Source organism: Ranitomeya imitator, chromosome 7, assembly GCF_032444005.1.
Source record: "Ranitomeya imitator isolate aRanImi1 chromosome 7, aRanImi1.pri, whole genome shotgun sequence".
Lineage (NCBI taxonomy): Eukaryota > Metazoa > Chordata > Amphibia > Anura > Dendrobatidae > Ranitomeya > Ranitomeya imitator.
Window position 1 is genome coordinate 212,496,453 of NC_091288.1, and position 15,463 is coordinate 212,511,915.

Sequence of the window (15,463 nt, forward strand, 5' to 3'; positions counted from 1 at the left end):
CCTTACAGTGTAAGGGAATAGTGCGGATTATTCATGATGGACAAGAAACAATACAATAAACTTCTACATCCAAGCAGTATTATAGTAGTTATAGTCCTATATATATAGGGGGCAGTATTATAGTAGTTATATTCTTGTACATAGGGGGCAGTATTATAGTAGTTATATTCTTGTACATAGGGGCAGTATTATAGTAGTTATATTCTTGTACATAGGGGCAGTATTATAGTAGTTATATTCTTGTACATAGGGGCAGTATTATAGTAGTTATATTCTTGTACATAGGGAGCAGTATTATAGTAGTTATATTCTTGTACATAGGGGCACTATTATAGTAGTTATATTCTTGTACATAGGGGCAGTATTATAGTAGTTATATTCTTGTACATAGGAGCAGTATTATAGTAGTTATATTCTTGTATATAGGGGGCAGTATTATAGTAGTTATATTCCTGTACATAGGAGCAGTATTATAGTAGTTATATTCTTGTACATAGGAGCAGTATTATAGTAGTTATATTCTTGTACATAGGAGCAGTATTATAGTAGTTATATTCTTGTACATAGGAGCAGTATTATAGTCGTTATATTCTTGTACATAGGGGCAGTATTATAGTAGTTATATTCTTGTACATAGGGGCAGTATTATAGTAGTTATATTCTTGTATATAGGGGGCAGTATTATAGTAGTTATATTCTTGTACATAGGGGCAGTATTATAGTAGTTATATTCTTGTACGTAGGGGCAGTATTATAGTAGTTATATTCTTGTATATAGGGGCGGTATTATAGCAGTTATATTCTTGTATATAGGGGCGGTATTATGCTTTGTTTTCTACAGGGCACAGTATTGCAGTGATTAGATCCCTGTTGGTTCACACTTTGTAATAATAGCTTTTATGACTATGTTCTTTGTAGAGACATGACTCTGACAGGACCTGGGGAAATAATTCTTTCCTCTCCTTCTTTTCTATTAAATGTAATAAGTTAATCCTAAATATGTAGAGGAGAATTCTTTGTACAGGCCACAACCTGCCGGGGTGATGGCGACGTCTGCACGCTGCAGTTTGGAGGACGCTGCTCCTGTCAGGATTGATCTCCTCATTTCCATGCCTGTGTGGTATATACATTGTCTCACTTCTTGTCCATCACAGGTCAGGGGTTTGGGCTTTTCTCTCCTCAGGGGCCGACGGCAGGAGAGCCGGATACTTATATAAACACGTCCAATCGGCAGCAGCTCCGCACAGTAGAGGAGCCCATACTGGATATTAGGGGCCACAGGGCAGATCTCAGGACCTGTGCTGTTATACACTGTAGGGCTTCAAACAGTAAACGCCTCACTTGCTGCAGAACCTCTTTTTAAAATTCAGGAGGGGTGCACTCCATGCCCGTCCTTGTGCTAGTTCGTGGGCCGTCCTTGCGCTGGGGAGTGGGCCGTCCTTGCACTGGAGCGTGGGTTGTCCTTGCGCTGGGGCGTGGGTTGTCCTTGCGCTGGGGCGTGGGTTGTCCTTGCGCTGGGGCGTGGGTTGTCCTTGCGCTGGGGCGTGGGTTGTCCTTGCGCTGGGGCGTGGGCCGTCCTTGCGCTGGGGCATGGGCCGTCCTTGCGCTGGGGCGTGGCTGGTCCTTGCGCTGGGGGTGGCTGGTCTTTGTGCTTGGGCGTGGCTCGTCCTTGCGCTTGGGTGTGGCTCGTCCTTGCGCTTGGGCGTGGCTTGTCCTTGCGCTGGGGCGTGGCCCGTCCTTGCGCTGGGGCGTGGCTCGTCCTTATAATAAAAGCATGTCCTCACCCTGAGAACATAATGCAGCCTTGTATACTAATTTTCTATCCTGCAGTAAGGAATATCCACAGGAGGGAAGGACGGTCTTGCGTCTGCTCTCCTGTACTTGTAGCCTTGGGGGTTCATTAGAAATTCTTACAGTAATTTTTCTTTTTTTTTTTACATTTATTGAACTGTTTTCCCTGTAGCAAAACTGATCTCACATTCTGTGCGGATTGCAGGTTCCTGCAGGTCCGGCCATCACCTGACAGTAATACATTATCGCTATAGCAAGTGACGCCACCTAGTGCTGTAGAATTAACCTATACATTGCGCTAATATAGTCAGGAAGCTGTATTGTAGAACGCAAATTTAAATAGAAATTAAAACTTGTTGCAGCCAATCAGATCACAGCAGCAGGTTAAAAAATAAGTCGGGTCAGAACATCCGGGAAGCAATCAGATTACAGCAGCAGGTAAAGAAATATGGAATGGGTGGGGTTAGGAAACCCACAAACCAATCAGATCACAGCAGCGGGTAAAGAAATTTGGAATGGGTGGGGTTAGGAAACCCAGGAACCAATCAGATCACAGCAGCGGGTAAAGAAATATGGAATGGGTGGGGTCAGGAAACCCAGGAAGCAATAAGGTTACAGCAGCAAATATCTGGATGAGAAATGGGTGAGGATAGAACACTGGAACTAATCAGATCCCAGCAGCAGGAATTGAGAAATGGAATGGGCAAATCCAATCAATCAGATTACAACAGCTGAGAACTGGCTAAGGAATGCGAGGGATTAAAATACCCTGGAACCAATCAGATATAAGCAGCAGGGAAGAAGATGTGGAAATAGATAATTCTAGCCAATCAGAAGATAGCAGAAGGGAAGGAGTTGGGGGAATGGCTGGGGATAGAACACTAGAATGAGCTGTAAAGTGGGCGGGGATAGAACACTATGTAGCCAATTGGATGCTGCAAATGAAGATCTAAGCGGGGGCACCTTGTAGCTAATGATAGCCTTGAAAAAACTTAACGGTATGACAAGTGGGCGGGGTTAGAACACTTTGTAGCAAAAACTACATGGTTGTAAAATAAGAAAATTCCATAAAAATATTTACTAGACTTCGAATTCGCAGAGCTGATGCTCAAGGATTTAGTCAGGAGGCCTGTAATCTGAGTCTCATAAATCTTGTTAAAATTCATTAGAAATACAAATGAGCCACTTTTTTAGGTGAAGGAGACGAGTGATGGAAGCTGAGAGGCGTCACTGCCTCCAGGACACATGTCACTGGGGACACACAGACACACGGTGGATGATGGAGCTTTGCTCTCTCCATACTGTCTGTGACATACTACAGCCCATACTGGGACCGGCCTCTATGATGGACTGGTCAGGTGCCAGACGCTCGAAAAAGTGAAACATGGTGTCCTGTGCCCTGGACTGGCTGCAGGAGCGTCTGGAGTACTGGATGCCACATTAGTGGAAGGTGGTACAATAGGTTATCATGGCCCCTTATTATCTGCAGCTATTTCCCCATGTACATTCCTGCCTGCTGAGTAACTGCAGCTCCGAGCAGCGGCCCCCCGACCGGACCCAGAAACTGGTGAAAGGTGAAAGACAAAAGCTGCACAAACATGGAGGACAGAACGTGGGAAATCCTGCTAATCCAGAATGCAGCTGTCTAATCAGCCCCTCTCCTCTCCGCACTATCCAGCTTATTGCCTCTCATCTTCTCCCCTCTCCTCCCAATTCTTCACCTTCTCTCTCATCTGCCCCTTCTTAACCTCTACTTTTATTTCCACATTTCCAATATTAGTTTTTGCACTTCTCCGCTCCTCTCCCATCTTATCTCCACCCATTTTTCTCATCCACTTTCCTCTTTCCTCCACCCCATTTCTCTCCTTCTTTCCTCCATTTCGTTTCTCCACTTCTCCCCTCTTCTTTCCTCCACTTCTCCCCTCTTTCCTCCACCCCATTTCTCCCCTTTTCTTTCCTCCATTCCGTTTCTCTCCTCCACTTCTCCCTTTTCTTTCCTCCATCCCGTTTCTCTCCTCCACTTCTCCCTTTTCTTTCCTCCATCCCGTTTCTCTCCTCCACTTCTCCCTTCTCTTTCCTCCATCCCGTTTCTCTCCTCCACTTCTCCCCTTTTCTTTCCTCCATTCCGTTTCTCTCCTCCACTTCTCCCTTTTCTTTCCTCCATCCCGTTTCTCTCCTCCACTTCTCCCTTTTCTTTCCTCCATCCCGTTTCTCTCCTCCACTTCTCCCTTTTCTTTCCTCCACCTGTTTCTCTCCTCCACTTCTCCCCTTTTCTTTCCTCCATTTCGTTTCTCCACTTCTCCCCTTTTCTTTCATCCACCCCATTTCTCTGCTTCACTTCTCCCCTTTTCTTTCCTCCATTTCTCCCCTTTTCTTTCCTCCATCCCGTTTCTCTCCTCCACTTCTCCCCTTTTCTTTCCTCCACCCCATTTCTCTCCTCCACTTCTCACCTTTTCTTTCCTCCACCCGTTTCTCTCCTCCACTTCTCCCCTTTTCTTTCCTCCACCCGTTTCTCTCCTCCACTTCTCCCCTTTTCTTTCCTCCATCCCGTTTCTCTCCTCCACTTCTCCCTTTTCTTTCCTCCATCCCGTTTCTCTCCTCCACTTCTCCCTTTTCTTTCCTTCACCCGTTTCTCTCCTCCACTTCTCCCCTTTTCTTTCCTCCACCCGTTTCTCTCCTCCACTTCTCCCCTTTTCTTTCCTCCATTCCGTTTCTCTCCTCCACTTCTCCCTTTTCTTTCCTCCATCCCGTTTCTCTCCTCCACTTCTCCCTTTTCTTTCCTCCATCCCGTTTCTCTCCTCCACTTCTCCCTTTTCTTTCCTCCACCTGTTTCTCTCCTCCACTTCTCCCCTTTTCTTTCCTCCATTTCGTTTCTCCACTTCTCCCCTTTTCTTTCATCCACCCCATTTCTCTGCTTCACTTCTCCCCTTTTCTTTCCTCCATTTCTCCCCTTTTCTTTCCTCCATCCCATTTCTCTCCTCCACTTCTCCCCTTTTCTTTCCTCCACCCCATTTCTCTCCTCCACTTCTCCCCTTTTCTTTCCTCCACCCGTTTCTCTCCTCCACTTCTCCCCTTTTCTTTCCTCCATCCCGTTTCTCTCCTCCACTTCTCCCCTTTTCTTTCCTCCACCCCATTTCTCTCCTCCACTTCTCCCCTTTTCTTTCCTCCATCCCGTCTCTCCTCCACTTCTCCCTTTTCTTTCCTCCATCCCGTTTCTCTCCTCCACTTCTCACCTTTTCTTTCCTCCATCCCGTCTCTCCTCCACTTCTCCCTTTTCTTTCCTCCATCCCGTTTCTCTCCTCCACTTCTCACCTTTTCTTTCCTCCATCCCGTTTCTCTCCTCCACTTCTCCCCTTTTCTTTCCTCCACCCCATTTCTCTCCTCCACTTCTCACCTTTTCTTTCCTCCACCCGTTTCTCTCCTCCACTTCTCCCCTTTTCTTTCCTCCACCCGTTTCTCCCCTCCACTTCTCCCCTTTTCTTTCCTCCACCCGTTTCTCTCCTCCACTTCTCCCCTTTTCTTTCCTCCATCCCGTCTCTCCTCCACTTCTCCCCTTTTCTTTCCTCCATCCCGTCTCTCCTCCACTTCTCCCTTTTCTTTCCTCCATCCCGTTTCTCTCCTCCACTTCTCACCTTTTCTTTCCTCCATCCCGTCTCTCCTCCACTTCTCCCTTTTCTTTCCTCCATCCCGTTTCTCTCCTCCACTTCTCACCTTTTCTTTCCTCCACCCGTTTCTCTCCTCCACTTCTCCCCTTTTCTTTCCTCCACCCGTTTCTCTCCTCCACTTCTCCCCTTTTCTTTCCTCCACCCGTTTCTCTCCTCCACTTCTCCCCTTTTCTTTCCTCCACCCGTTTCTCTCCTCCACTTCTCCCCTTTTCTTTCCTCCACCCGTTTCTCTCCTCCACTTCTCCCCTTTTCTTTCCTCTATCCCGTCTCTCCTCCACCCCGTTTCTCTCCTCCACTTCTCCCTTTTCTTTCCTCCACCCGTTTCTCTCCACTTCTCCCCTTTTCTTTCCTCCACCCGTTTCTCTCCTCCACTTCTCCCCTTTTCTTTCCTCCATTCCGTTTCTCTCCTCCACTTCTCCCCTTTTCTTTCCTCCATCCCGTTTCTCTCCTCCACTTCTCCCTTTTCTTTCCTCCATCCCGTTTCTCTCCTCCACCCGTTTCTCTCCTCCACTTCTCCCTTTTCTTTCCTCCACCCGTTTCTCTCCTCCACTTCTCCCCTTTTCTTTCCTCCATTCCGTTTCTCTCCTCCACTTCTCCCTTTTCTTTCCTCCATCCCGTTTCTCTCCTCCACTTCTCCCTTTTCTTTCCTCCATCCCGTTTCTCTCCTCCACTTCTCCCTTTTCTTTCCTCCATCCCGTTTCTCTCCTCCACTTCTCCCTTTTCTTTCCTCCATCCCGTTTCTCTCCTCCACTTCTCCCTTTTCTTTCCTCCACCCGTTTCTCTCCTCCACTTTTCTTTCCTCCACCTGTTTCTCTCCTCCACTTCTCCCCTTTTCTTTCCTCCATTTCGTTTCTCCACTTCTCCCCTTTTCTTTCATCCACCCCATTTCTCTGCTTCACTTCTCCCCTTTTCTTTCCTCCATTTCTCCCGTTTTCTTTCCTCCATCCCGTTTCTCTCCTCCACTTCTCACCTTTTCTTTCCTCCACCCCGTTTCTCTCCTCCACTTCTCACCTTTTCTTTCCTCCACCCCGTTTCTCTCCTCCACTTCTCACCTTTTCTTTCCTCCACCCCGTTTCTCTCCTCCACTTCTCACCTTTTCTTTCCTCCATCCCGTTTCTCTCCTCCACTTCTCCCCTTTTCTTTCCTCCATCCCGTTTCTCTCCTCCACTTCTCCCTTTTCTTTCCTTCAACCCGTTTCTCTCCTCCACTTCTCTCCTCTTCTCTTCACATTTAGGGCGTGGAAAACAGGTCATAGAAGGGGCAAGATTATGGGACTCCCCTGACAGTCGCTGATTTCATGGTAGTATTTAATTTATAGCAATAAATGATAGTAAATTTCCCATTATTGCAGTTTCCAGAGAACTTACTGGTGGGCATGACTTGTGCATTATGGGAGGGGATGTTGTACACGTCCGCAGACCAGTGGACAGGTGGGGCGCTGGTTTGGATGAAGGCTGCCATGTTTTTCTAATTCTGGACAACCTCGTTCAAAACAAGAGCCGGCCCCGTATTCAGGACATTCCTGACATATCGGTGTCAGGCAGGGCGAGATTTATAGGGATCGGTGAAGCTGGAAACAAGATGGTCCCAGGAGGGTTTCACTCTGGCCAGGATCTGTGGTTAGGGCATAGGAATTTTTGGATTTTTTTTGTGACATTAACAGCACAAACCTCCCTTTTTTAATGATACATTGCAGGTAAACTGAAGTTCCAGGGAGTCCGTCACCCCCAAACTGAAAAATAAAATACTTGATTATATAGGGGATTTAGTCCCTATAAGGATCATACCAGCAACGGCTGAAAATAATCGACCTTTAGCTCATACAAATGAGAGGGTTTCGGTGCACCCTTGGCATCACCGAGGGCTCAGTGCATGGTTACACGGCCCAATTTGCATTTTTAGCGCTCCCTCTGATCTTGTTTGACAGTGTAATTCTCCAGGGCAAGCGCTGCCAGAGCACAACATGATCCCCCGCTGATTGAATGACGACATCAGGAGCCGCACATAAGAAATGGTCGCCACCCTCTCTTCCATTTCCAGGTGTATCAGTGTAGCGAGCAGCCACCGCAGACAGGAGCCAAAGGGCAAAACCGGGCAGACAGGAGCCAAAGGGCAAAACCGGGCAGACAGGAGCCAAAGGGCAAAACCGGGCAGACAGGAGCCAAAGGGCAAAACCGGGCAGACAGGAGCCAAAGGGCAAAACCGGGCAGACAGGAGCCAAAGGGCAAAACCGGGCAGACAGGAGCCAAAGGGCAAAACCGGGCAGACAGGAGCCAAAGGGCAAAACCGGGCAGACAGGAGCCAAAGGGCAAAACCGGGCAGACAGGAGCCAAAGGGCAAAACCGGGCAGACAGGAGCCAAAGGGCAAAACCGGGCAGACAGGAGCCAAAGGGCAAAACCGGGCAGACAGGAGCCAAAGGGCAAAACCGGGCAGACAGGAGCCAAAGGGCAAAACCGGGCAGACAGGAGCCAAAGGGCAAAACCGGGCAGACAGGAGCCAAAGGGCAAAACCGGGCAGACAGGAGCCAAAGGGCAAAACCGGGCAGACAGGAGCCAAAGGGCAAAACCGGGCAGACAGGAGCCAAAGGGCAAAACCGGGCAGACAGGAGCCAAAGGGCAAAACCGGGCAGACAGGAGCCAAAGGGCAAAACCGGGCAGACAGGAGCCAAAGGGCAAAACCGGGCAGACAGGAGCCAAAGGGCAAAACCGGGCAGACAGGAGCCAAAGGGCAAAACCGGGCAGACAGGAGCCAAAGGGCAAAACCGGGCAGACAGGAGCCAAAGGGCAAAACCGGGCAGACAGGAGCCAAAGGGCAAAACCGGGCAGACAGGAGCCAAAGGGCAAAACCGGGCAGACAGGAGCCAAAGGGCAAAACCGAACAGACAGGAGCAAAAACGAGCAGACAGGAGCCAAAGAGCAAAACTGGGAAGACAGGAGCAAAACCGAGCAGACAGGAGCCAAAGAGAAAAACTGGGGAGATGGGGATCATTGACAATGTGTGCACACCGCTGGGCTCCTCCAGTGTCAGAGCACACATTCAGGGATGCAGATTGAGTTCAGGAACAGGGCGGTGTGCTATACTTTCTATCCCATGTAAATACAGCCTATCCTGCAGTATCTTTTTTTCTGTCCCCTGTATACGCATTACATCCTGCAAAATATAAGAATAAAGTTCATCAGCTCACCCTTGAATTGTCCACAGCAGGTGCAGTTATCCACGAAGGTGCATAGAATAGCGTTCAAGCCCACATGCAAAGTTAATCCATAATGATCCAGCACATCTTTTTGATAATAAAAAACGTTTACTTTATTCAAATCCTCTTAAAAACATTGTTGGAGACCAAGACGGAATGGGATCGCTAGTCCCACATAATAAAACGTTACGCGTTTCGACCCATGTGTCCAGTATACCTCTACTTAATGTCCCATGTATATGCAGCCTATCTTGCAGCATCTCTCTACGCATCCCATTTATGGCACCTCTATACACAACCCATCTTGCAGCATATCTCTCCTTTCTGTCCCCTCTATATACAACGCCTCCTGGAGTGCATTTTTCCTTTTTGTCCCCTGTGTATATAGCCCATTCTGCAGCCTCACCCCATGTATATAGCACATCCTAAAGTACATCTCTCCTCTCTGATACCTGCACATGGGCTACCTGCTGCTTATAGGACACTTTCAATGACAATTGAAGGGTAAATAGAGCCTGTAGCGTCCTTATGAGGGTGATATATGTGCAAAACAGGGAAGACTTAAAAATGGGTTTACTCAGGCACAAATTAATAAAAGTGTATATTATTATAAGACCCCTATGTGATTTGGGGAATACCCCTTTGCCACTACTACTTCATATCAATAACACCAGGGCGTCAATATGACATCCGCCATTATTGAGGAGGCGCGATGGCATGAATATGACATCCGCCATTATTGAGGAGGCGCGATGATGGGCCTCTGTCAAACCTCTTGATGTTTGTGTAAGGGAGGAGAATGCACAGAAATCCCCTAATTAAGGCTACGTTCACATTGGCGTTCCGCCAATGTGCGTCGCTGTTGCGCAGGCGACGCAGCGGCGACGCAGCGGCGACGCGCCCCTATGTTTAACATAGGGGACGCGTGCGTTTTTAGGGTGGCGTTTTTCGACACTTGCGTCGTTTCCGACGCTAGCGTCGGACGCAAGAAAATGCAACAAGTTGCATTTTCTGTGCGTCCGATTTTGGTCAAAAAACGACGCACGCGTCGCAAAACGCAGGGCGGCGCAACGCTAGTGTGAATGTAGCCTAACTTATTTACTCTGGAGCTCATCCTGCCTCGTTAAAGGGTTAACCCCTGCCATGCCAGGCGAGAATTGGAAGCTCTTGTGACCGGTCACATCGTGGAACACAAGTCGGGGGAAGCTCAGAGGGGGCACAGTCAGAGGTCTGCAGCAGTAACAGGGGGGCTTAGATGGATTTTGCCATTTTGTCAAGGCTTATGGACCATTCAGGCCGAGGTGCAACGGAAATCCCTGCGCACCCTATAGCTACAATACTGCACATGGGCAAGAAACGACCAGCAGTCCCATGAAAAGAGGGGGTGCTGCATGCTACAGGAATGCAATCAATGATTGACAGCCCCATGTAAACAGCAGTCAGACCCTGAGTAAGGTATTTCAGGGACTGAGACCCAGATGCAACTACAACTCCTGTACCCTATAGCTACACACAGCACAGGCAAGTAATCACTGGCAGTCCCATGTAAACAGCAGTGAGTGGGGTTGCAGCCCGGAGCAGGGCAGAGCACACGCCTGATCCTTTAGCTTACACACACACATAGTTTGGAAAGTAATACAAAAGGCCGGATGAGTCACCAGCTAATGGGCTGGCAGCGTGCCCGTCAGCTCCCCCTGGCACAGGACCTCTCAGGGCTGGAGCTCGGCCGCCCAGGGGTGTGAGCCAGAGGGAGAGGACTATGCTGTGCCTGGCTGACAGCAGCTCTGTCTCTTCTTACAGGGTCTCCAACAAGGAACTGTCCGATCTCATCGACAGACTCCAGAAGAATGCCGACCAGGTGGAGCGCAACGTGGTGGACACAGACTCCAAGCTGCAGAAGGTAGGGAGGGTGCCAACATATATGCACCCATCATATAGAGTGACCCCCCATCGTATGGGCACCCAGTGTACAGAGAGTGACCCCCATCATATGGGCACCCAGTATAGAGAGTGACCCCCATCATATGGGCACCCAGTGTACAGAGAGTGACCCCCATCATATGGGCACCCAGTGTACAGAGAGTGACCCCCATCATATGGGCACCCAGTATAGAGAGTGACCCCCATCATATGGGCACCCAGTGTACAGAGAGTGACCCCCATCATATGGGCACCCAGTATACAGAGAGTGACCCCCATCATATGGGCACCCAGTGTACAGAGAGTGACCCCCATCATATGGGCACCCAGTGTACAGAGAGTGACTCCCATCATATGGGCACCCAGTGTACAGAGAGTGACCCCCATCATATGGGCACCCAGTGTACAGAGAGTGACTCCCATCATATGGGCACCCAGTGTACAGAGAGTGACCCCCATCATATGGGCACCCAGTGTACAGAGAGTGACCCCCATCATATGGGCACCCAGTGTACAGAGAGTGACCCCCATCATATGGGCACCCAGTATACAGAGAGTGACCCCCATCATATGGGCACCCAGTATACAGAGAGTGACCCCCATCATATGGGCACCCAGTGTACAGAGAGTGACCCCCATCATATGGGCACCCAGTGTACAGAGAGTGACCCCCATCATATGGGCACCCAGTGTATAGAGAGTGACCCCCATCATATGGGCACCCAGTGTACAGAGAGTGACCCCCATCATATGGGCACCCAGTGTACAGAGAGTGACCCCCATCATATGGGCACCCAGTGTACAGAGAGTGACCCCCATCATATGGGCACCCAGTATACAGAGAGTGACCCCCATCATATGGGCACCCAGTATACAGAGAGTGACCCCCATCATATGGGCACCCAGTATACAGAGAGTGACCCCCATCATATGGGCACCCAGTGTACAGAGAGTGACCCCCATCATATGGGCACCCAGTGTACAGAGAGTGACCCCCATTGTATGGGCACCCAGTGTACAGGCAGCCATCAAATAAGCGATGAGAACATCCTAAGCCTGTGCCACCGATGGACAACCTGCATGTAACCGGTGCCCACCTACCTCACTGTATGTAACCGTCGCCCACCTACCTCCCTGCATGTAACCGATATTCACCTACCTCCCTGCGTGTACCCGGTGCTCACCTACCTCCCTGCATGTAACCGTCGCCACCTACCTCCCTGCTTGTAACCGATGCCCACCTATCTCCCTGCGTGTAACCGATATTCACCTACCTCCCTGCGTGTACCCGGTGCTCACCTACCTCCCTGCGTGTAACCGTCGCCACCTATCTCCCTGCTTGTAACCGTCGCCCACCTACCTCCCTGCGTGTAACCGATATTCACCTACCTCCCTGCATGTAACTGGTGCCCACCTACCTCACTGTATGTAAACTGTGCCCACCTACCTCCCTGCGTGTAACCGTCGCCCACCTACCTCCCTGCATGTAAGCGGCGCCCACCTACCTCCCTGCTTGTAACCGATGTTCACCTACCTCCCTGCGTGTAACCGGTGCCCACCTACCTCCCTGCATGTAAGCGGCGCCCACCTACCTCCCTGCTTGTAACCGATGTTCACCTACCTCCCTGCGGGTAACCGGTGCCCACCTACCTCCCTGCATGTAAGTCGCCACCTACCTCCCTGCTTGTAACCGGTGCCCACCTACCTCCCTGCGGGTAACTGGTGCCCACCTACATCCCTGCATGTAACCGGCGCCCACCGACCTGCCTGCATGTAACCGGCGCCCACCGACCTGCCTGCATGTAACCGGTGCCCACCTACCTCCCTGCGTGTAACCGGTACTCACCTACCTCCCTGCTTGTAACCGTCGCCACCTACCTCCCTGCTTGTAACCGTCGCCACCTACCTCCCTGCTTGTAACCGGTGCTCACCTACCTCCCTGCTTGTAACCGGTGCTCACCTACCTCCCTGCATGTAACCGGCGCCCACCTACCTCCCTGCGGGTAACTGGTGCCCACCTACCTCCCTGCATGTAACCGGCGCCCACCTACCTCCCTGCTTGTAACCGGCGCCCACCGACCTGCCTGCATGTAACCGGTGCCCACCTACCTCCCTGCGTGTAACCGGTACTCACCTACCTCCCTGCTTGTAACCGTCGCCACCTACCTCCCTGCTTGTAACCGGTGCTCACCTACCTCCCTGCTTGTAACCGGTGCTCACCTACCTCCCTGCTTGTAACCGGTGCTCACCTACCTCCCTGCTTGTAACCGTCGCCCACCTACCTCCCTGCGGGTAACTGGCGCCCACCTACCTCCCTGCATGTAACCGGCGCCCACCTACCTCCCTGCTTGTAACCGGCGCCCACCGACCTGCCTGCATGTAACTGGTGCCCACCTACGTCCCTGCATACAACTGGTGCCCACCTACCTGCCTGGCGGATCTAGCTGCTCACCGTCTCTGCCCCCATCAGTTTACTATAGTTATAGCTCTGCAGCTTTAGTTACCATATTGGAATCTGCTTTGGGTGTGACTAGAGCAATAATTAAAAACTTGGGCAAAGTAAAATGTGAAGTTTTGATTTTGGCTGCAGACTGGTGTGAAAAGTGGAGTTGATTCTTTGCAAACCCCGATCAGCGCCTCCTTCTGCTCATAAATCGCTGTTTTTATACTTTTTTGTAAGGAAACATGGCAGGAAACGGCAGGGAAACAAAGTGGAAAACATCACAAGGCAGGAGCAGAGCCGCTGGGATCTGTTAGTGACTTGGATCCCCTCCCGGATTGCTCAGGGTGTGGGGGTCACTCACAATCTGCAGGTTCTCCGGATGTCAGATGTTTTGTAGTGGGGGGCAGCTGTTTCCTCCATGTGCTTTCTTACATTACACCTGCAGGGGGCAGCGGCTTCCCTGTATTTCTATTAGGATGCATAGCAATGCTGCCACCAGGTGGTGATAGTGGGGACTGTGGATACATATTTCACATTACTTGGCACGTGAGCTGCATACATTGAATATACCAAATTGTTGTCTCCGTTTTAACCCATTATTTTCCATCTAGGATGTGGAGAAGCTTCTGGCCCAGCAGCCTGTGATGTACAAAGACATCACGGCCAACAACATGTCTGAGACCGAGAGGCTCATAGTGGTCCTGGAAACAGATGCCATCCTGGCTCGTCAGCTCAATCACCCGCAGGGCGACATGATACAGGAGGAGTAAGTGCCGGGAGCATGAAGTCGTGTATTGGAGTTCATGGTTGGCCCTTTGAAGGGGGTGGGGGACGTATTTTTCAATAGTTGTCCCCTCGGTCTGTTCCCATGTCATTTCCGAGGCTCATAGTGCAGCGGACTACAAACCGACCGACAGAAATAGCCGCAGATACTGGATCCCTGACAGGTGATCAGAATGGCGCCAGACACATTCCTGCGAGGGGCCCTACATGCAGCCCCGGTGTTTAGGAGCCGCAGAGCAAACCTCTGTGGTCAAGGAGGGGTTAATATTACATAGAGGGGTATGTCCCAGGGCCGGTATAATATTATGTCCCCCGGCCCAGAGAATATCTGATATTACCTTCCTTTCATGAGGGCGAGGTGTTACTGATTGGGTCCCTCCAGGTCGTGGTTGATGCAGCGGATTCTGACCGCCGCTTATCTCTCCATGTTTCCAGCATCCGGCAGCTTAAAGAACGACTGAACAGCCAGAAGAAGAAGCACGACCAGATCTACAATCAGAAGGTGGCGGTCCTGGATGCTCCAAAAGTCAACTGGGGCAAAGTGATCGACGATAAGATGGTGAGTGGCGGAGATGATAGGGGTGCCCGCATGTTAGAAACGTTCGCCTAACGTTCGCCCGTCTCCAGGACCAGCTGAACAACGCCACGTTCGCCACCGATCTACCCAACCTGGAGAACCAGATAATGGAGCACAACATGCTGCACAATGAGGTGAAGGCCATCGGAGACCACGTCAACAAGGACACGGACAAGGTCAGCCATATTCACCGCGCCGGATGGAATCGCACTACTACCACCACCCCCATCATCTCACGAGCTCTTCCCTTTATCCACAGGAGTACATCAGCGGTCTGCAAGTGAAATACCAAAAACTTCTGGTAAGGAGCCATAGCCGGGTGTCAGTAGTAATGCGAGACCTCAGATACTATTCTCTCCTACAATGTCCCCTCTCCACTTTCCCTGGCAGAGCGCCTCCCAGAAACGGCAGCGGGACCTGGGCACCCTGCAGGACTACATGCAGCGCTGCACCAATGAGCTCTACTGGCTGGACCAACAGGAGAAGGAGCGGATGGAGTACGACTGGAGCGACCGCAACACCGACTACATCAGCCGCAGGAGACAGTATGAGGCGAGTACCGATGTGCGGGGACACAAAGGGTCACCTACAGAACACCTATGAGAAAACCGCCTGCTCCGATACTCCCCTACAGAGCACCTATATGAGAACACCGCCCAGCCCGATACTCGCCTACACGAGAACACCACCCACCCCGATACTTTCCTACAGAGCACCTATACGAGAACACCGCCCGCTCCGATACTCTCCTACAGAGCACCTATATGAGAACACCGCCCGCTCCGATACTCTCCTACAGAGCACCTATATGAGAACACCGCCCGCTCCGATACTCTCTATAGAGCACCTATACAAGATCACCGCCTGCTCCGATATTCCCCTACATACTGCCCCCTACAGAACACCGCGTACCCCAATATTCCCCTACAAAGTACCTATATGAGAACACCGCCCACCCCGATACTCTCCTACAGAGCACCTATACGAGATCACCGCCCACCTCGATACTATCTATAGAGCACCTATACGAGAACACCGCCCGCTCCGATAGTCTCCTACACACTGCCCCCTACAGAACACCGCGTACCCC

The 15,463-nt window shown here is 50.7% G+C and overlaps 1 protein-coding gene across 1 annotated transcript in view; it reads left to right on the top strand.

Moving 5' to 3' along the window:
* PPL (periplakin) overlaps window positions 1-15,463 on the top strand; it is a 42,414-nt gene that overhangs the window by 15,030 nt on the left and 11,921 nt on the right. The window contains exons 2-7 of the mRNA XM_069734744.1: window positions 10,451-10,550; window positions 13,625-13,779; window positions 14,232-14,355; window positions 14,424-14,549; window positions 14,633-14,674; window positions 14,764-14,925. Of these exons, the coding sequence (XP_069590845.1) occupies window positions 10,451-10,550; window positions 13,625-13,779; window positions 14,232-14,355; window positions 14,424-14,549; window positions 14,633-14,674; window positions 14,764-14,925 (709 nt within the window). The remainder of the gene's footprint in view (window positions 1-10,450; window positions 10,551-13,624; window positions 13,780-14,231; window positions 14,356-14,423; window positions 14,550-14,632; window positions 14,675-14,763; window positions 14,926-15,463) is intronic.